The sequence below is a fragment of the Gopherus evgoodei genome, chromosome 10, assembly GCF_007399415.2.
Source record: "Gopherus evgoodei ecotype Sinaloan lineage chromosome 10, rGopEvg1_v1.p, whole genome shotgun sequence".
Taxonomy (NCBI): domain Eukaryota; kingdom Metazoa; phylum Chordata; order Testudines; family Testudinidae; genus Gopherus; species Gopherus evgoodei.
In genome coordinates, this window is record NC_044331.1 from 6,592,931 (window position 1) to 6,615,506 (window position 22,576).

The 22,576-nt window shown below is 37.0% G+C and overlaps 1 protein-coding gene across 4 annotated transcripts in view; it reads left to right on the forward strand.

The window, feature by feature from the left end:
• DENND4A (DENN domain containing 4A) overlaps nt 1-22,576 on the forward strand; it is an 89,364-nt gene that overhangs the window by 41,618 nt on the left and 25,170 nt on the right. For all 4 annotated transcript variants that reach the window (XM_030577107.1, XM_030577108.1, XM_030577106.1 and 1 more), the window contains 10 exons: nt 92-236; nt 853-1,028; nt 3,041-3,141; nt 6,130-6,348; nt 6,725-6,870; nt 14,875-15,008; nt 15,917-16,052; nt 20,603-20,809; nt 20,894-21,022; nt 21,322-21,466. In XM_030577107.1, coding sequence (XP_030432967.1) covers nt 92-236; nt 853-1,028; nt 3,041-3,141; nt 6,130-6,348; nt 6,725-6,870; nt 14,875-15,008; nt 15,917-16,052; nt 20,603-20,809; nt 20,894-21,022; nt 21,322-21,466 — 1,538 coding nt within the window. The remainder of the gene's footprint in view (nt 1-91; nt 237-852; nt 1,029-3,040; nt 3,142-6,129; nt 6,349-6,724; nt 6,871-14,874; nt 15,009-15,916; nt 16,053-20,602; nt 20,810-20,893; nt 21,023-21,321; nt 21,467-22,576) is intronic.

The window sequence follows — 22,576 nt, forward strand, 5'->3', positions numbered from 1 at the left end:
TTTGTATTTGTTCATATTTTCAGTGTAGTAAATTATAATAATTTTCTGCCTAATAGTTTGATATTCACCAATGTTTTATATTTTGTAACAGTGGTGGCAAGTTTTCTACACTGCTTCAGAACCTAGGGCCCGAGAATGCAGTTACTCTACTTGTATTTGCTGTAACAGAACATAAAATTCTCATCCATTCCTTACGACCGTCTGTCCTTACTAGTGTGACAGAGGCGTTAGTCTCAGTAAGTAGCATTATCTCTTCCTAATCCTGTTTTTTTTTTTTAATGAAAAAGAATATTGTTCAAATAAACTGTAAAACGAATGTATAGTACTACTTCTGGATTTGAGTATTATTTAGAAAATAGGGACCAGATTTCCTCTCTGAGATACAACAGAAGTAATTGGGGTTAAATGCGTTGAGGGTAGAATTTAACCCTATCTTTGGCTTTTGCTTATTTGCAATATTATGTCAGTCCCTATTGTATGTAGGCACTAAATGCAGGAACTCCTTAATTTCCTAAATGGCCCCCCAGTAGGCCTATAATCTTTGTTTCTACCCTCAGAGGGCTTGTAGATGTATATTATTTTTATGTCCTCCTTCTCACAGACCAGTGTTAGTGCCTCTACTGAGAAATGGTTAGTATGCAAAAGATTTCTGTTTTTACAGATTAAGTAAACTAAAAATTATGAAAAATTAAATTGCCTTTTTAATTGATAACAGCTATTTAACATTAGAGTTTACAATTTCAATCATATGCTGTTACTTTTCATATTAACTGTTTTTATAATGTGGAAAATAGTCTGACATTGTATCCTTCTATAAATGTTAGTTGAATATTATGTTTGTTTTTTTTAAAGATGATATTTCCTTTCCACTGGCCATGCCCATACATTCCTCTTTGCCCCTTGGCACTGGCAGATGTGTTAAGCGCACCATGTCCGTTCATAGTAGGAATTGATTCAAGATACTTTGATCTGTATGATCCCCCACCAGATGTTAGCTGTGTTGACCTAGATACCAACACCATTTCTCAGTAAGTATCTATTACTGATTTTCTTGTATAGTTGCGATATATGTTTTATTTCCTATGGCAAAAACCTGAGAGATTCCATTTGAAGGATAGAATTTGAATAAAATGATTCAGAATTAGAATATCAGTGTTGGAAGGGACCTCAGGAGGTCATCTAGTCCAACCCCCTGCTCAAAGCAGGACCAATCCCCAACTATATCATCATTAAAACAAACTAATACTAAGTTACTCTAAAAAGACCTTTGGAACTATTGTGTACTTAATACAATTTTATATAACTTTTATATAATATAAAAGTTTTAAGGCAACAAAAATCAGAAGGAAGCAGTATTTGTCAAGATCAGTTAAATATATATATAGCTCATACATTTTAAGAACAGTCTTTTTTTATACCAAAAGTCTGATTCAAGGTTATTTTGATGTTGTCCAACTGATAGCTTTCCTGATCAGTATCATTCTCATTTATTTTTTAACTAAAGAAGCTGGTGAGTTCATTAACCTTTCTTTGTTTTTAATTTATCATTAATAATTTTGGAATGGTTATCTTTTTGAGTGCACATTTATGGCCATAATTTAAAAAAAAAAAAATCTTTGTGAATAAAGATTGTGTTAAGGCACCTGTGGTGATCTCAGATATTTTGTACAACTCTCCTCTACTCTGTATTTTTGGCAGTCAATTGAGAATGGACTGTGATGATCTGTTTTTTCTGTTGTGGGGTTTTTTCTTTCCTTTTTTGAGTGGGGAGGAAGGGTTCCATAGAAAGCAGCATTTCTTTCCCACTGCTGTCTTTTTATGTTAATATTTTAAGTTTTCTTTATTTTCAGGCTTGTTGATTCACCTTCTCATCTTCTGCTTCTCGGTATTGCTGTCTTCTGGCAATTACTAGTTTCAGATGCATTTTTTTGAGCATGTGAAGTGTGTGGATATCATGTACATAAACTGTTTTGGCAAAAAGCTGATGAACAAATGGTTGAGATTTTTGTGGTTTTGTGTCTTTGTTATGGTCTAAAAGACTTGCCACTGCCCTCTGTTAACAGTGAAACAGTGCAACTTTTACATCACCTCAACGGTATGTTGTCTGCGGTCACATCTACCTCAGCTCTCCAGTAAAGTGGCTTTCCCCTCATGTATGAATTTATCCAAGTCATTGTGTAATTCCAGTCATCTCCACCTTCTAAATCTAAGTCACCATAATTTAGAAAATACAATATACAGTTGCCATATTTAATAATATTTAAACCATTCCTGTTCTGTGCAGCGAAACCATTTTTAAACTTTATCAAATAGAAAGTTGATAAATACAGAGCACGATAAATAGTATGCAACCTTTTTACCTCTTTAAACTGCAAAGGTTGTGGCTACTAATGGGGCATGGCAAGCAAGGTTTTTTCATTCATTTGTTTTTTGCCATGGTTTGTGGGCACAGTCCTTGAGCTAGATCGGTTGAAGTAAAATGTTTAAGCCCTACTATGTATCATTGGCAGTCTGTACTACAATGACCCAGGAGTAAAATAACAAGAATATTGAGGTGCCCCAGTGGAAAATTTCTGTGAAAATATATTTAATCTCTGCCCACACTATGGTTGGCATTAGGTATTGTTACTAATACTCTGTTTTCATGTGCTCCAAAATGCATTACTGTTTCCATCTTTTTAAATCATAATTTCTCCCATCACTCTTGGGTTTGGCTGCAATCATCATCAGAATGTGTGGATAACCAGTTGGATGACTATGTGACCACATCTCCATACCGTAAATTAAATGCCTACTTTTCCTTGCTCAAAAGACCGTTCTTCATATTGTGAATGCACACCCATTTTCATTTATACATCTAGGATTACATCCATCTGGATATGACCCTGTGTAGAAATATATTTTCCGTTATTATTATTAATTTATTTGTATTCCCATTGCACCTAGTTGTGGACCAGGACCCTATTGAGCTAGTTGCTGTACAAACATAGAACAAAAAGATGGTCTCTGAACGTTAATACTTTTCTTCTTCCCTTTCTAGAACTGGAGATAAGAAAACTATTTCATGGAAGATCTTACCAAAGAAACCTTGCAAAAATCTAATGAACACTTTAAATAACTTATATCAACAACTGGCAGAATGTGAGTCGGGGAAGTATAAAACAAGATTTTCACTGACTGTGGTGCATTGTAGCTAATGTTAACAGATTGGTAGATTTTAGTTACAGTGCAGTTTGCTGAAGGCATCCGTCACAATAAATACCACAATGTTTTACAAAAAGGAGAAGTTTTGCATAAATTTTAAAGATTAGAAATAATCACAGTAAAACCTCAGACTTCCAGACACCTTGGAATGGAAGTAGTTCTGAAATGTTCGTAACTCTCTGAACAAAGCACAGTTCGGGCTCTGGATCCAGCAGCTGACACTCCAAGCCAGGTTTCAGCAGTAGCTGAGCTCCCTACTCAATGCCGACATGAGTTTGCAAGACTATCCCCCTGGAAGGGGTGGGGAAGTGAGAGAGAGAGAAAAAACAGCATGTCTCCCTCGTGGGAGATTTGGGGGAGCGGGGGTTAAAAACAGCCCATCTCCTTCCTGGCAGGGGGTGGGCGGAAGGGGTGAAAGCGGTACAGACCCCAGTGCTACTCCTACTCTGGCTGGGTCTGGCTGCCTTGGCTGGCAGTTCCAGCGTCTTGCTGTAAGTGGCTGCCCTGTGCGTGTGGGTGGGGTGGGGACAGACAATCCATATGTGCCTACCTTTAAGATGCAATAGAGGCACAGTACCGTATTTGCTTTTTGAGGGGGTCTCTGCTGCTATCTGGTTACTTCCAGTTTCACACGATGTCCGGCTGACCAGTCAGTCCATAACTCTGGTGTTCATATCTTTGAGGTTCTACTGTAACTGGCTTTTGGGGTGGGGAAACGTCCATAGAGATGAAGCACTAGGGAAGGGACATCTCTTAAGTGAAGAATCGTGAGGAGGGGAGGCAGACGAGCAAAAAGTAGACCAAGACCTGTAAAGCTCTTGACAGATTGTGCATTACAGACTACCCAAATTGTCCTCATGCCTTTATCTGACAGTTGAGGTAGGGAAACGTCCATAGAGATGAAGCACTAGGGAAGGGACATCTCTTAAGTGAAGAATCGTGAGGAGGGGAGGCAGACGAGCAAAAAGTAGACCAAGACCTGTAAAGCTCTTGACAGATTGTGCATTACAGACTACCCAAATTGTCCTCATGCCTTTATCTGACAGTTGAGGTAGTTTGGGGCACACAAGCTAATAGGTGCTTACCATCCTGATTCTCCATTGTGCCATTCCTGTGCATAGTTTTACTGAGACATTTAAATGTTTTTGTGTTCTTGGGGTAGCTGCTCAGCCCCTGGTGTAGACAGGGCAGCCTGAGGGTTGTGCTAGGGTTTATGTTGTGAGGGGGGTGGTGGTGAAACTAGAATAGCTGAAATCCAGTGTACACTGTTGCCACTCTTCTCCCATGCAACCAGTGCCAAGGGTCATGAGTGGGACTGCATAAAGCTTTGCTGCTGGGATCTGTGGTAGCTATGTTATGTTCTTCAAAAACTACCATTTTTAGAGGACTGATGTGCCCAAGCAGGAGATGAGGTTAGAGCAGTAATATGTACCAAATCCATAGTTTTGAAAATCAGGAAGGAAATTTTTTAATTGGGACTGTTAGGAAACCAGGTGATGTGACGGAGGGTGGAGGTAATATGTCCCTGTTCCATGAAGTGAGAGGGAAATCTTAGCAGCATTTTGAAGTTCCTGACAATTAAAACCAGATCCAAATCCCATTAAAGTCAATGGGAGGTTTTTCAATTGACTTTAATGGGCTTTGGATGAGGGCCTTAGAAAGCAAAAGTGGCTGAAAGTCATACAAGACTAAATTGCACCGGCAGAGATAGCAAGTGGTTAAGGCATGGATTAGAATAGGAAGGGGATGGAGTCGGTCCAAAGCAGGCATGTTTAATATGTTGTAGAAGTTAATATACCTTAGCCAAAATCTTAAAAAATGGGCATCTAAAGTTAGGGTGGGTGCTCCGCACTTCTGAAAATCAGGCCACTTACTTTCGGGCCTAAATATAATATTAAGTTCCTAATGTTAGGCACCCATTTTTAACAATTTTGACCACTGAGGATATCAGAAATTAATAATGTTTTCTATTGTTCAGACATACTAAAAACAGCATGCTGCATAAATGGTGATATGTATTATTTAAGATTAAACTATTGTGAAGATCATATAGTTTCCTAATAGCTACATATAATCTTACAGTCGGAAAAGGATTTTTTTTAGCAATTTCTAAAATATGCACACAGTCTATATAATATAGAATAAAATGGATTCCTTCTTGAATTGTCACCAAAATCTAAATTCATGTAAGCATGGTTTCTAATGGAGGCTATAGCTGCAACCATAATGTGTTGGGACAGTGGAACACAATAATGAAACCGTATTTCTGTTCCAAAAGGACACCATTAGCATGTTACCACTCTGTGTGAGTGGGGGAGAGAAAAGCAGAGAAGCCTTGGGAATCAGGATCCTAATGGCTTTGTATAAAGGCATCTTTCATAAGAGTAGGGATTTGTGCTAGTTTCCTTTACCAAAGTGCCCCCATTTCTCCCTACCCTCATTGTGCACTGTACTGTGCTCCTGATGGTTGCCATATACATTTCACTGGTTTTGTGCGTGTATATATAGTGTCAATAAACCTCTTGCTGGCACTTTGGGAAAGAAGGCATTCTAAAATATATATACATCCCACATGTGTGATTAACATATTCTTAAAAATTCATTTATTTTGCCAACTAACTGTATACATTTCAACAGATTCCATAAACTACCCTTTTTATTAGCATGTCACTAAACAGTGTCCATACCAATTCCGTCTTTGTTGCCATAGTAACTGTACTGAAAAGGTAAATGTGTTTGTGTCTCTGCCTCTTGTAAAACCCACAGACTAGTGATTTGTGTGCTGTCACACTGAATTAATCATCAGACTTCACTATTCTATTTATATCCGGTATAGACTATTATAATATTGGATTCACTTATCACCCAATAAGATAAGAAGGAAATCATAGCTTTGGTCAACACTGTTGTTGTTGTTGTTCACAGTGCAGCAAAGACCAAGAGAAGAGGCATTCATGGAATTAACAATGAATGACTATGATTTTAATTCGGGGAAGAAGTTGCATTTGTTAGATATGGAGATCCAGGAGGCATTTCTTTGTTTCATGGCTTCATTATTAAAAGGTTATAGGTCGTACCTAAGGCCAATAACACAGGCACCTTCTGAGAGAGCAACAGATGCAAGTTCCCTGTTTGAACTACAAGGTAAAGGTTCATATTCTTGATTTTAATCATAAGCTAATAAAATATGCAAAAACTATTTTTCACTGGAGTGATAACGAAGAAGAAACCACTTTCATGTTACTATGCTGAATGGAAAAAATCAAAAGACTATGTAATGGTAGTGGGCAAAAATGATATGATGCCACTGGCAAAACCCGTACTGAAAAGGTTTTAAAAAAAAGTATTGAAAAGGTGTCTAGTTGATAGTATTTGTTAGTACAATAATAGAGACATTTTATAACAATTGCTAGTTCTTAAATTTTTGTATAGCTTCTGTAACCATTATCCTATTCGTTAGTGAAATATGTGCTGTTTCCTTTGCTTCAGTGTTCTTACGTGCATATACTTTGTTTTGTAGGGTTCTTAAAAAGTCGAGATCGATCACATCAAAAATTCTACACATCAATGACCAAAACACAAATGTTTATTCGCTTCATTGAAGAATGTTCCTTTGTTAGTGATAAGGATGCAAGCCTTGTATTTTTTGATGATTGTGTAAATAAAGTAAGTGTGGGTTTAGTATGTTCGTAGTACTTGATTTATCTTTTTCCATTGCTCACTTCAACAGGTACTATAGATAGAGTAATATATTTGTATATAATTGTAATAAGTTTGATATAGCTTCATTATAAATTTAGTTCCATTTCTCCTTTTTCTTTTCTGTTCCACTTCTGTTTTCTGGTGCCCTAGTGTGATTGTTACTCTAGGGTCACTTTCCACCAATGTTGAAGGGGAAATTCAGGTAAAGTGAATACCTAGGTAGCCCAAGTATTCAAAAGTGCATCTGCAATGCCCTGTGCATGCATGCAGGTCGTGATTTGTACATGCACATACATATACATTTTGAAAGTTTTGGCCTAGATTAAGAAATACGATAGTCCTAATAATTTGAGGAGGAGTTGTTCTTCCTACAGTTCACCAGGACAATACCACATTCCTTAAATGGTAGTTTAGTTTTCATAGGATCTATGATATTTTATATAATTATTTAGGAACTGAATATGAGCACCATAAGGAACTGAATAGTATCAATTAATTACTTTTTATTTTTATACAGTAAAAATAAGATCCATTTGATCTTTGCTAACATTGGGTTGAATTCTTTTCATCAATTTTACCTCAGCACTTGCAGCTTTTCTAATTTATTAATTTTAAAAAGTTGTTTTAGTACAGGCCCTCTGATGTATAATGAGAACATTTATCTGTATCATTATTGTTTACACTCCTAGGCAACAACAATTATATACGGTTCCCATAAATCATAGGCCTCCTTCCTGTTTTAGCTGTTTTACATCTAATTCTTTTATTAATAATCTACTTTTACCTGTGTATATTTCCTAATAGGCTTGCTATCAAATGTCTTGGGTATCTTGTATGGAATTCTTAAGCTAGCACAATACATGATTATAACACTTGGAAAAATCCTTATCGAGTTTTCTTATGACATTTTTGTGGGTAGCATTAATGCATCCTGGCTTCAGGCTGCATTTAATGGAATACGCTCTGCTGCTGTAGTTTGTTATGCCAGGGTGTTCCCATATCTGTAACATATACAGAAGAGGAAAGATAATTCTGTCAAGGGCATGTGGGAGTTCTCCAGGATTGGGAGTGGTGTCTTTAAGCAGGTTACTGACTAGTAACTATTGACCATAATTGAGACATTTCATAACAATTGCTACATTTTAAAGATAATTTTCATATAACTTCTGTAACCATTATCCTATTTGTTAGTAAATGTGTTGTTTCTTTTGCTTTTCTAATTTCTTTTTTAATCCAAATCAACTAAAATTATTAATTTAAAGTGGATTAGTTAAACCGCATTAAGCCCCTACTTGAACATGCTTATTCAGAATTAAAGTACCCTTAATTCAGTTTATCTTAATTTGTTTCCAAAGTGAATTAAACTAAACTGAATTAAGGGCTACTTTACTTCTGAGTAAGAGTGTCCACATAGATATTTAATGTGGTTTAAATAGTCCACTTTAAATTAACTAAAGGTGTGAATTTAGATACATTTTTCAGAGTTCCCCATGTAGACAAGCCTAAGGTTAGGTTTTTGGAGAAGGTCTGAATGCTTTGCTGGATTCAGCTCATAGTGGCAGGTCGTTTTACAGCCATAATGCTGAGCTTTCCATGTCAAGGTAGGTTCGAGTTTACTGCATCATTTGCAGAAGTAAATTTGTTTAGCTTACGTACCCCCCAGACTTTAAGCTCAGTCTTTGTTTTAGTGCATACAGTTGATAGTGTCCAAAATCGTGCGCATGCACTCAATTGCCATGTTATGGCTTTGGTACAAGCAAAACACTTATGTACTCACTTTTACGGATGAAGAAAGTTCAGTGTGCAAAAGTGGGTATGCAAAATTGGCTTGATCCTGACTGAAAAGTCGACCTCTTATTTTCTGTATTATGCTAGAAGAGTGTGTATCTGTTTAGGAAGGATTAAATTGGAACCCACAATTTTTAATATTATTTGGCCATAGTCTACTGTAACAAAAAGTTCCTGTTAATATTGCCGGAAATATAAGCCTTGCTTGTTGTCTTGCTAGGTACCTGGAACATTCTGTTCTGGGACATTGATGTATAAGCAATGCATGCTGTTGTCTAGGATTTCCTGTAAAGTAGGTCACCTGCTGTTTGTTCCACAGAATTAATGTTGAAGATTATTAGAATAGTTACTTGTTAGGGGGCAAAGCACAGGAAAGTCAGACTGAAGAATCCATACTTCGAAAAAAAATTCTGAGAACAGGTCTGACTTATTGTGTGGAAAAAATTGATATTTTATTAAGTGTTGTAATTTTGCATAATTCTCCTTAGCTACTTTTCCAGCCTTAGGTCAGTTTTCACAGTTCTCCAAAAACAAATTAATAAAAGAAAGCATAACTGTACATGTTTATAGACCATGGATTGATTTAATTAAACATTCAAAATATCTTCACAATTTAACAGAAAAAATCTTTAACGGCTTCCTAGTGAAGCATGTGACCCATGTTAAACTTTTTAAGAAAGGAAAATTGCAGACAGACAAGAATGTACTCTAGTGATTAACGCTGCTGAGCAGCATTCAGATAGAATTGCAGTGCAGACTAATTGTGTCTCTAATGTTAAATAGAGGGTTTTTATTCAGAACGAGATTATTATACAAATGCCAAGTTCACTCTGTTACATTTCATTTTATTTTATTGAATGGTTTCAGTGTGCATATAAATCAGTGTCTTAGCTAAAATTATTATTTGTTCTGGGAGTTCAAACAATTCTCGGAAGAAGTAACTCTTATGTTGATGCTGCCACTATACAATCGGCAAATAGTCTATGCAGGTCTTAAGACAAAGCAAGAGGTTCTACTTTTAGAAAAAAAATAAAAAAGCAGTGTGTTTGGGCGTAAGGCTGAGAGCCTGGAACTCATTTATTCCTGTCCTACTTCTTTCTCCGCTTTATTCTGTGGACAACCTGTTTTCAACCTGTTTCCAATCTCTAAAATTGGGATAATACTGTCTCACCAGGATGTTGTGAGAATAAAAGTCTTACACAGAGCTTTATAATCCTTGCATTGTGCTTTTTGTCCAAGAATCTCCATGAACTTTACAAAAGTGGGCAGCTACCCCTAAAGATAGGGAAACTGAGGCACACAAATTGTATTACGCACCTAGGATTTGCTGATCTCCATGGAGTAATTCCCCCCAGCTAGACCTTTCTCAATAGGATGAATAGATCCTCACAAAGGGATTTCTTCAACTTCAGAGCAATAGTAAGGGCCTTTTACACCGTAGTCCATGGCCCCTATATGCCTGATATTGTTTTTGGGTTTATGATACAAGGCTCACTAAAATTAAAAATGCAAGAACTGTACTATAGAAAAATCAGCAGTTAGCTGGGTCATTCTCCTCCTTCCCATCGGATAACCAGATACTTTTATTGGCCATCTGTCCATGACTGAAATAGTACAAAGGTACCCCTGTGGTTGTCTTTGAACACAACTGCATGATGAGGTTGCCTACCACCTCTTGTTCATCTTTAAGATAAATTATGGGTTCCACAATATTAGGCTTCCACTGCACTTTTGACAGTGGGAGCCCCACTGTGTGCATGGTTAACAGTGGGAGTCCCACGCAGCCAACAGCAGAAGCCCCCACTCTTAGCCCCAGGCAGCCAACAGCAAAAAATCACAGAAAAGTAATAACGAACTTCAGTACCACACAGAGTAACGTCCATTATTATTATTTTTCCACAATTTTCCTTGGCTTGTCTGCAACTCAGCTGCAATTTTTGACTATTATCTCACAATTCAAGTAAGGCCTTAGACATTGCTAAATTGTTTCACAAGATCTCATTTTTCCTGAAACAATTCAGAAATATTTCAGTCCATATAAACTACTGAGTTTAACATACTTTATTGCTGAAACCAAAAATAAAAACTTGTTTCTTTGGGTTGTTTACATATTTCTAAAGATTTAAGTTATCAAGTAAAGTTTTCCTGCTTTTTAGAGAGCCATATGTTATTGCTGTTCAGATGATTAAATAGCTAATCCTCTGTCTCATGCAGTAAAATGCGTAATTAAGAGCATCTCTGTGTACCAAAAAAGCTGTTTTATCAAATTTTAAATGTTTTCAAGGATCCTTTTGAAACTATATTATGTATGTATCTGTTACTCAGTAAAGAGAGAAACTATATGAAATTATTTTAATTTTATGTTGCTGGAGGAATCAGCTTTTTCTGTACCTGAATCTACAGTTGATTCTTGGAAGTTTAACAACAGTGTTAATCTGTAGATTTCATAGTTTAAGTTCAGCAAAGTATTTTTCTATAGAAAAAATGCCTTATACTAAGCTTTTAAAAAGCAGGCATTGTAGTTAGTGACAGTTTAGTACAAAAAAAGAGCATATCATTTTTCCTAGTGTTGTATGTTTAGAACGGTACAAGGAGTTTTGACGTACAGGATGCGTGGACAAATTGTTCGTTTCAGTGATCTCCAGTTGAAATCTAGCTCAGGCTAATAATTGACAGCCTGTGTGAAATGACTCAGTAAGTTGTTTTATTGGTATTATGGTGTTGACCACAGTATATAGGAAGACAAAGACAGTACCAAATCATAAATTCATCAGAATAGTGTCTGAGTCTGGTTTCTAGGGAACATATTACCTGTTGAGTCTCCATTGCTATTGACTCATTAGCTTCCTTGCACAGAATAGACTACCTTGGAGAGGTCCCTGACGGTCAGGCACGCAGCAGCTTAGGGAAGCCTATACTGCTGCTGCTCATGGTATGCTTGTGTGCATAAACAGACTTCAGTCTGTAGGCCCTTCAGTTTGGCACTTTTGACTGGCACAAAATTTTTGGTTTTAAATGTACTTTTAAAATTAGTGTGAATCTTCTTGAATTGTAGTGCAGTTTTTATTTATTTAAAATCTATATAAGCATAGTTCCGACAGCTGCTGTTGATACATGTTTACACTTGAGATTTCTTTTCTAGGGGAGTTAATGGAGAAAAACATTTGTACTTTGTTTCAACCAGGTACATTTCACTCTGTATTTGCTGGCTATGATGTAGAAGATATTTGTCTGTAGAGGGTTATATCAGAAACTGTCAGAGAATGTGTCCAAATATTCTGAAATTTCTACAGATAACTCTGAATCCGGATTAGGTAATGTGCCCTTGCAATTTCTGATATGATAATGCTTAAAGTGGGCTGGAAGACAATGATGTTTACTCTTCCAAAAGAGAGCAAGAACACATTTTTAGATCGTTGCGATGAATGTGAAGTAGGTGTCATGGTATCTGAGTTGAACACAACAGCTGAAAAAATGGAGCATTTTGGATGTCCTAGGCAAGAGGCAGGTTTCCCCGAATGTCAGTTCATTGATATTGGAGAGGTGCATCACATTACCAACAGAAAAAAATGTTGCAAGGACAGAAAGCCAGGAGTGATGTTGGATCCAACAGGGTAACTAATTTTTATAAAAGAGACAGTGTCAGAGATTGTTCATCTGGCCAGTCAGCATTTCTTGCAAGTGAGAGCTTGCCATCCAGACACAGTAAAAGTGCAGTTCCTTTTGTGTCTGTGATAGGTAAGGCCTTACCAAATTCACAGCCGTGAAAGTCTGTATCGCAGTGAAGTCTGGTCTTCTGTATAATTTTACCCTATACTATACAGATTTCATGGGGAAGACCAGTGTTTCTCAAACTGAGGGTCCTGACCCAAAATGGGGTATCAAGGGAATTGCAAGGTTACTGTGGGGGTGGGGGTCAGTGTATTGCCACCCTTACTTTTGCGCTGCTTTCAGAGTTAAGTGGCCAGAGAGTGGCAGCTGCTGGCCAGGCACCCAGTTGTGAAGGCAGCAGCCCAGAAGTAAAGGTGGCAATACCCTACCATACCACCCTTACTTCTGGGCTGCTGCCTTTGAAACTGGGTAGCTGGAGAATGGCAGCTGCTGGCTGAGGGCCCAGCTCTGAAGGCAGCAGCCCAGAAGTAAGGGTGGCAATACTGTGACCTACCTACAATAACCTTGCTCCACCCCCAGCCCCCCAGTCCCATTTTGGGTCAGGATCCCTACAGTTAACAACACCCTGAAATTTCAGATATAATACCTGAAATCATTAAACTTACAATTTATAAAATCCTATGAATGTGAAATTGACTGAAATGGACCATGAATTTGGTAGGGCCCTAGTGATAGGATTGAAGACTTTGTAACTGTTACAGTATGTTGGTTGCTGGTGTTATGCCCTCAAAGTGCAGTCAGACTCATTTCAGATGAGTTGTTGTTGCTTTTATCCCCAGTATATTTCTTCTAGTTTCCCTTTCAACATTCTTTGGTGTGTAAACAAAATGCACTTGACCATTAGGATCCTGACTGCAAATGGTATGAATTTCAGAGGTGCTGCCAAGCATCTGTCGCTCCCGTTGACTTTAATGGGAGTTTGGGGTGCTGAGCGCACCTGAAAATGAGGCCATAGTGACTTAATGAAGCTTTTGTGTCTCCCTGAAGCGGGTAGATTTACCATCCTTCTTGTGCAGAATTCATAGAGAAATGCATATTTAAAGGAAAAGAATATATCCTCCTAACAGATCCAGTATGTATAATAAGCTTATTAAAAGCAGCTGAAAGCTTACACAGTAGGAGGCTAAGTTTAGGTATGTGCTCAATAACTGTCTTTCAAGGAGAAAAGACTGAGGGTAAAAATCCAGTACATTGTCTTACAGCCAAGGGAGCCTGCCATATACTTGACATACATGATGAAGGTATATGGCATGACTTTAATTTTAATTCCAGCCCCATCTTGTTCTTATCGCAGTACTTCATTTCACAGCCACACAGCCATTCGTGTAATTTAAACATTGGTGTTGGGCTAATAAAATGTGTCCCAGGTGAGAAATAGTAATTGAGTAGCTTGTTTGGAGAAGCATCTGAAATTCTAGTTTCCAGCGCAACTGCTGCTGACGCACACAAATGATTCAAACTATAATGCTAAGATGATCTGTTGGTATGTAGTAGAAATTTTTTTTTTTAATTATTATTCTCTTCTCTCCAGTGGAACAACCACACTTTATTGTAAGAATGTTTCTGTGGCTCAAGGAATGGAAAGAAAAGCTTTCAGTAATAATGCTAAGCAGCCTCTGCTGCCTTTTGGTTCTTGAGGAAGACAGCGATTTTTGTTTTGCCTAATTGAATGTTACAACTGAGTCCAATTCTTCCTGTCTAAGAAGGAGCAGAAAGTTTGAGCAACATCCATTACTTTGGATAGGTCAGATGCCTTAAATTGGGCATCTCTTTAAATCTGTGTACGCTAAGCAAACAGAAAGATTTGCTAGTTTATATCAATTACGGAAGTTAATTACTGTGTAAGAAACTAAAATTGCTGTGCAGAGCTGTCTGTTCTCACTAAATTACCCTATCTGGATCACGTTTCTGTTACTAGTCCAGTCAGCGATCAAGTTGGAATAGAAGAAGAATAATAAATTTTCATATTAAAAAATTAAGTCGAAGCAGTTTCTTCTCTTTGCACACAAGTTTCAAGTGGCTTACCTCTGAAAGATGGTGTTCCTCTCAAAACCACTGTTCTGGACACCTAAAGGGATCCATGAGGAAACAAAATGGCCATGAGCTTATTATATGAACAAAAAATAAATTTGTCACTAAACAGATAAATGTTCTGAGATGGCTATCTCAAAGGTGACAGTTGGGTTGGTATTGGATGTTGTTATTTGTAACTATTTTTAGGTGTTTTCTTAGCAGCATTCCTTCCCTGGTTTGGGGGCTGTCATATAAATTTAGCCTGGAAAAAGGCTTTAGCAAAAAGGTGCATTAACGTGTCATAGCTAGTCCTCATTTAACCTCCCCCCAACAACTGTGCCTCTTAATCGTCACCTTGCCAGGAGCTCCTAGCTCCCAAATACAACCCTTTGATGCTAACATCGCATACTGTTTGCCTGTGCTGTGCAATACGTTAATTTCCTGTAACCAAATATAACTTTGACACACACTGTTCTTGTAATTAAATTTCTGCAGGTAGATATGGACAAGAGTAGTGAAACACGGCTTATAGAGCTGGATGAGTCCTACAAGAGTGAACACACAGTTTTCATAACGCCACCTGAGATCCCTCACCTACCTAATGGTGAAGAGCACCCATTGCAGTACAGGTACGCAAGGGAGCAGTATAAAATACTTGCAAACAATAACAAAAAAGTGCCCTTTTGCCTTTCTACAGCTAATTTATAGAGCTGTGTTGTGATAGCTATAGAATACAACTTTTCCAACCCCAGAGTTGTTCATTCTGTAAGAAAGCTTACATGTGAAAAGCCTGCTGTGCCAGCTGAATTGAAGCTTTAATGACTTATTTGTGTGGACATCAAATTACTTTCAGTATTTTAATCTTAGTCACGCTGTCTGTTAATATTGATATCTAAATTTTAAAATGGAACATTCAGGGTCTCAGTCTGCAATTTACAGAAGACCTTTTGTAAAATAGTGTCTATCAGCTCCCATTGATTTCAGAACAAGCTGAGGATGCTTAGTTCTTTGCAGGAGACACTCTGTCTCTCAGAATCAAGCCCTTGGGTGAAAACTGATGTTAATTTAGTAAGTACATGTCAAATTAGATTATTTCTACTGGGATCTTTGTTACATTGCTAGATGAAAATGGACTTTTAGTAATCTAATTTTATCTTTCAGATGGGTTTGTAGTGCATATATTGATTTTTATGGGTCTCTGTGTTCTGCTTTGTTCATTAGAGACTAAATTAGCACATATGTTTCTTCTACTAAGTACAGTCAATACTAATACATTTGACTTGTGCTAATTTATTGGAATACTAATAAAGAAAAACTGTTACTTAAGAATCAAAATTGGTTAAGTAAGTGGATGAAACAAGTTTAAGAGCTTGTGTGTTTATGCAAGTCATCCAGAACTTTCAGTAAAAAAAACTTTGTTCCTCTTACCTGAGGAAAGTGTAACTGCTTTTATCCACTGACATTTTTAGACCTTATGTTCACTGCTGATTGAAACTGTGTTACAAAGGTTAGATTATGGCATATTTTTCTCTTATAGCTATAATGGATTTCCTGTGCTGAAGCTAGATTTGTTTGACCAACCTGAGGGGTTCCTGACTACACCAAATAACAAACTGTTTTCAAAAGCCAGTAGTCCCAACAGCCCATCCCCAATGTTCAGGAGAACAAAACAGGTACTTTGAAATATTTAAATTACAAGAGAAGTTTTAAAAGTTTATAAGGACCTTCTGCTTCCAAGCTTAGTCATCAATAGCATTGGTTACCATGGTTGTGTAGATGCAACTAAAAATTATTGTCATCGCCAAGAAACTTAACTTGGGTAACATTAATGATTCTTCTTCACATGTTTGTGTACACATATTCTGTTGTCGTGTGAGTTTGGATTCTTTTGGCCAGCCATGTCCACTGGGAGCCCTGAATCCCTATGCTCTCAGCTCAGGGCATAAATGGCAAGGTGATGCTAACTGTCTCTCAGGTTCTTCTCATCACCCATGGCTTCAAGTAGGAACTCTGCAGTCTCCAAACCTCTTTGCTCATCGTGTGGCCTTATCAACAGTAGTTAGTGATAAAATTAGTGTAGCTTTACCATTTTCCCTCCCCTTTTTTGATTTATTCCCTGATGTTGAGAGTGTTTATTTCTCCCAGAGATAATTCAGTACTGTCTTCACCAAAGTCTCCAGGATTCAAAATATGTCCCACCTGCAAGACAGTAATGCCTCTTAATGATGGATACACCAAATGCCTTTTGTGTCAGGTACTTAAATTGTTCTCAAAGACAACTTAAAAAGCTAAGAGGCACGCTTGAAAATATTTCCAATGGAGAAATCCATGTGTCCCTCCTCAAACCCTGTGGTCACTACGGCTGAAAATCTTCTCTGATGTGAGTGTTGTCAGATAACATCTCTCACAGCAGGGGAAGAAAAGAGCATTCTGATTTTAAGTACTATTTTTTTTTTAATCTCGCAATTGTGATTATTTTTTTAATCATTTGACAGCCCTACCAGAAAATTTTCTCTTCAATGACATGGCCTCACAATTCTTGAAAGGATGAGTCCCACACTGAAAAATAAAGAGGATTTCAGCCATCCTGGAGACATGGCACTAGTATAGGAATCCCATATTTCCTTTTTCCCCCACGATATATACCAGTTGTAGCTCATAATTTCCTGTAGAGACTGCTAGACTTGGAGTTATCTCTAAACGATTCTCTTTTTCTACTTAAAGGCACAGGGACCTCTCTCACCTTCCTCTTTCATAGTTACTTAAGGGGAATTTTTTTCTACCTTATGTTTTTGTGCCATCTGTATCATCAAATCAGATCACCAAGCAAACTTTTAAACTATTTTTAGGGCAATCTCCATTCTATTAGTATTCATTATTTAGATTGCTATAGCACCAACAGATAGGTAGATGATTTCCAAGCGCACAGAAAGATATGGTTCCTCTCCCAAGGAGTGTGCAGTCTACAAATACACAAGCTTCAATGAGAGGTTGGGGGAAAGAATTACAAGCAAAGTGATCAGAGTGGTAACAGGTACACATTTTTTAATTACATGTGTGTGTTAAAACTCACTAAATTTCTTTCCCTTTTTTCTCTCTGCCCTACTTATTTTCCCCTTATTGCAATTCTAGTGATCTTACACACCCCTTACACACCCCTTTCTTCCATCTGTAAAGCTCTTCCCTCCACATAAAGGAGAAGTCAAGTGATAAGATAAATAACTGAGATAACTAGATGACTGTCAGCTAGTTTCTTGTAAGCCTGATAGGAGGGATTTTTGCTGAGAGGGTGACAGTCTCAAGGACCAGCTCAGGAAGAGTGGAGTCAGTTTGTGGGGGATGAGGTTGTGGAGTTTGTCTTGGAGTTGTTTGGGGAAGGATTTGATATCCTTAAATTCCTAGGTGAATTGGGGTGTGGAGTCATCTTTGTGTCCTTTGTAGTAGGTGGTGACCATTTTCACAGCTTTATTGAAGTACCTTATTTTTTCTTCCCTCCCCACCCACTGCGATAGATGTCTCAACATTTCTTCTCTGGGCTTCTTCAGATACATCTGACAAAGAAATGTCCTGGCCGTTTCAAATCATAATACAAGTTTTTAAAAACAAATTTTCTCTAGTAGGTTTTACAGTTTGACAATATTGATAAATCACCTAATGTCACTTGCTTTACAAATTGCTGATGAGCACTAAATTGGAAGTACAGTGGTATGCGCACGTGCTTAATTTAATTAATGAAAATTTCTTTTTAAGTATATGATTGACCATGTAATAAACTTTTTCTTAATGAGTCAGCACTTCCAGTTGTTACTGCTACAGAGCTCCCTTGATCACTGTTCAGTTCACTATGTCTTGATTTTTATGATCTGACGTGCCCTGACTTAAACAAGTATTTTAAGTAGCTTATTTTCTCCTCTAATGGACAAGTGCTGAGAATTACATTTCAGATGAATATTTACATTCTATATATGTAGTAATGAAATGTCTTTTAAAATCATTAACATTTGGCAGTACAAATACATTACCCTTGGAAAAGTAGAATTCTGACCCTACTGTATTTATGCATGTTTCTTTCCCACTTCCGGCTACAACATGCGGTTTCTTGAGGTATAAAACAATGCCAGGCCCCTTGCCTTTTTATTTCCATGTCTTTTGCCTCTCTTTTTTTTTTTTTTTTTTTTTTTTTTTTTTGGTCCTAAAATGCCTTGACAGACCAGCCTCCTTCTTAGCTTTGCTATGTAATACGGTCCATTTTCTTCAACCTATAGACAGGATCCAAAGATAACCTTGTGTTCCAAATTTTCAATTTGTAGCTGGTTGATGGATAGTCTGTTTTCACAGAGATCTAGTTGATGATATTGGTAACAAAAAAACAGTTTGCTGGGCCTTTCACCAATATCATAAGCTATGACATCTTGAAGAACGAAACCTCTGCAATGGTCTGGTCTTAAAGTCACAGTAAGTGCTAGATCAGAGTGCAGTAGCATCCAGAGTGTAAAAAAGCTGAAAGTATCTTTGCTTTCACTGGCCTTCATAGTATCTTCTACAAAGCTTGATTGTCTTGTCAAATAAAAGGGATTACTGTTTTGTCCCCATGTTTCCTGATCTTAATCATTAAGAAAGTGAGAATTAATCAAACTGTAATATTCAAGAACATTGCTAATAAGAACTCATGTTGTATTAGGAATCTTTCATCTTTGGAACCCATTTCTGATCTTTCACCTAATTTAGCATGTAGAGGTTTTTAAATTATTCCAGGCTGACTTTTTTATGAATTTGCTGAGAAACTGTAGGAAAACAAGGTTTCCTTCCCTCTTGTTCCTGAAGTGACTGAAACCTAAAGGACACAAGAAAATTAAAAAAAACACAAAAACCCACCAACAGCAAAAAAAAAATTGTGATAAGATTCTGTACTTCTACAGTATCTTCCCTCTGAGTACATCAAAGCACTTTACTGTGGGAGTATTAATAATTAAACGTCACAATATAAGGATCTCTGGTGCAGAGTATGCTGGTCTAACAATGTAAATACTATGTGGCAATACTTCATAGTAGTTTAATAGTAAGTAAAGAACATGGTATACAACTGTGGAAGTGCCTGGGAGTTGTAAGTCGGCAGAATATAATGCCTGAGTTGTAGTCTGACAAGAAAGCACCCTGGGATCGATAATAACCACAAGTGGACAGAACTTAGGTTCTATATTTCCTTTAAAAGAAGTCACCATTCATGGTATGGTGCTCTTTGACCATGCTGGGTTTTTGGCTCCGTGCTGATTCAGAAAAATATCTTGTGTCAATTTGATACTGCTGTTTCCTAGGATCCAGGTAAACCAGCTAAATGGTCTTTTGGGGCCTCCTTCCAAATTTAGACCTAGTCTAATTATGCTTACTTCATGAAATCTGACAAGATCGTAGCAAAATGCCGTGGCTGCTGGCCATACTCCATCCACCTAACCTTTTGAGTGTGCAAACATCCACAAAATATAATGGATGCTTGAAACTTGTTTGGAAAGAAGCACAAGATTTAGGATCTTCTGTTTGGTTGGTTTTTGTTTTCTTTACTTCGAATGTTGTCATCATTTGTCAGTATTATGAATTAGTCTTGCAAATGTATATTAATATTTGATTATAAATCAGATGCTTTTGATTAGAATCATGATACTGCGTTTCCATGACACTGCACAAATGATGAAGATAGAAATGAGGGGGAGAGAAAGAGAAACTATCATTGTATAGAGGATGATATTTCTATTTATTTTATCTGAACTGAAAACTGAGCTGACTTGGAGGCCTCTGCTGACAACTGAGTAATGTCCAAACCTAATATATATATATATGCACACAGCTAACCACCTTGAATCATATTCTCAGTTATTCTCACCGTATGTGTGAGAGAGAGGGGGGGAGAGTCTATTTGTTTATGCAAGCAGAAGCCTTCAGTAATTTAGTATAAAGTCTATGAGAAGTAGCTTTTTTGGTGTGCAGCTATTAAGTCCACAAGAGCTGATTCTATAAGACACATCTCTGTTTATCTCAGATAAGAACTGAGTTCCTTGTGTGGTGCTGCTTCTCCTGCCTGTCCAGCTTCTGGCTTAAATTTCAGTGTGTCTAGACTTCTTCTGCCCATAAAGAGCTCAGAGCACTCACACAGGGTCTCACTTTTATGATTCATTTCTAAAAAATCAAATATGTATATTAAAGATATTAACTGAATACCTCTTTACAGGAAATAAAGTCAGCCCATAAGATAGCTAAGAGGTACTCCTCCATTCCTCAGATGTGGTCCAGGTGTTTGCTGCGTCACTGCTATGGCCTATGGTTTATCTGCCTTCCTGCGTATGTGAAAGTGTGCCATTCGAAAGTCAGGGCTCTGAGAACTGCATATGACGTGCTGCGAAAAATGCATACCAAAAAGATAGATCCCCCTGATGAGGTAAAAAAGGGAATCCTGGGGGTTTTGTTTTGAATTTTGTGTAAATTCTCTATAAAATGAAACACTAAAAATGTCTGTTTTCAGGTATGTTACCGGGTGATTATGCAGCTATGTGGGCAATATGGCCAGCCTGTGCTTGCAGTGAGAGTCCTTTTTGAAATGAAAAAAGCCGGTGTTGACCCTAATGCTATTACATATGGTTACTATAATAAGGTAAGTGTTTTGGGGGAGGACAGGAGGAAGGCTGATATATTCTTATTATTGTACATAATAGCAAACAAAAATTACTGAAGGAATAATTTTTATAGAAATAAGTTAGAAAATTGCTTTTTCTTCCTTTTTTTTTTTAACATTTAAGATTTACTTTATTAGTGCAGTGTGTTTCTTGCCAGTTTGATTTAAGTCAATGAACCACTTTTTGAACATCCTTGTATTGGAATATCTTAAGCAAATCTGTAACAGAAAGCAAAGAGTTCTTACAGTCATTTAATCTGACTTTATTCATTGAATAGGCTGTTTTGGAAAGCACCTGGCCTTCAAGTAATAGAAGTGGCTATTTCCTATGGACGAAGATCAGAAATGTTGTATTAGGAATAGCACAGTTTAAAAAATCTTTAAAAAAACTACCTGCCAACACAACACAAGCAGCTCTTTCCGGTAGAGTATTCATACGTTTTTATATTAGCTTACATTGATAAGCAATTTGTAATTAAAAAAAAAAATCTGTCAAAGGATTGAATTACTTCTATATTGTTAATTATTTAATAAAAATTACATTTGCATTAATATTTTTAAATAAAAAAAAATTCTGTCTTACAATTTAAAATGCCAAATGCTCATCTGTCTACTTCATTCATGTTACTAGAAGACTTCTCAATGCAGCATGTATTTTATTATGGGACCTATTTTTTTTAGTCAAAGTATCACTGCTGATAAGTGTGGTATAGATTTATGTGTATAATAGATATTATATATAAGGTTATACTAATACATTCTTTCTTTGTACTTTATTTAACCTGACATGGTGTCTTATTAACTATTGTTTTGCTTTTAACTTTATACATTACCTGTTAGAGGGGAATTACACGTTAAATCCAGTCTGAGTATTTAGATTATATTAAACGTAAAATGTGTTATTTTAACTAAGTATTGAAGAGTCATTAAAGCAATTATATTTTACAGTTCTGTACCTTAACTCTTCAAAATGCATGAATCATTAGTTACTACCTATAATTCTAGGTGAAAAAGACAACATGCTACTTGCAGAGCTGTTATGTTAGAAAACCATAGCACGTGGATAATGTTTCCAGGAATCAGGTTTTTTTTTCTTATTAGTCACTGGTCCAGGACCATTGCTTTGAAAAGTCTGTCACAGAGCTTCTAGCCCTAAAGGGTGATGTGTTTGATTTGAGCCTTGATGGTCTGTGAGTCTCCTCATTTTAAATATGTCATGGGCCCTGCTCTCTACCTTGGGCCAGTATTTCAGGGTCTCTATGTTACTGAAACTGTCACATTCATTTCATTTGATGTATGACCTTGACATTTATGGGACTGATTATTGTAATGAAAGAACTGTGGATGAAGGCACACATTGAAATTAAGATTTATTTTTAATAACTAGATTTTCATTGTGTCTTATTATATTTAGTATACAGCATCTCTTTCCATAAGTAAGAGACACAAACTGGGTGAGGTAATATCTTTTATTGGACCAACTACCATTGGTGAAAGAAAAGCTTTCTAGGGGTAGAAGAACTGTGTTGAAAC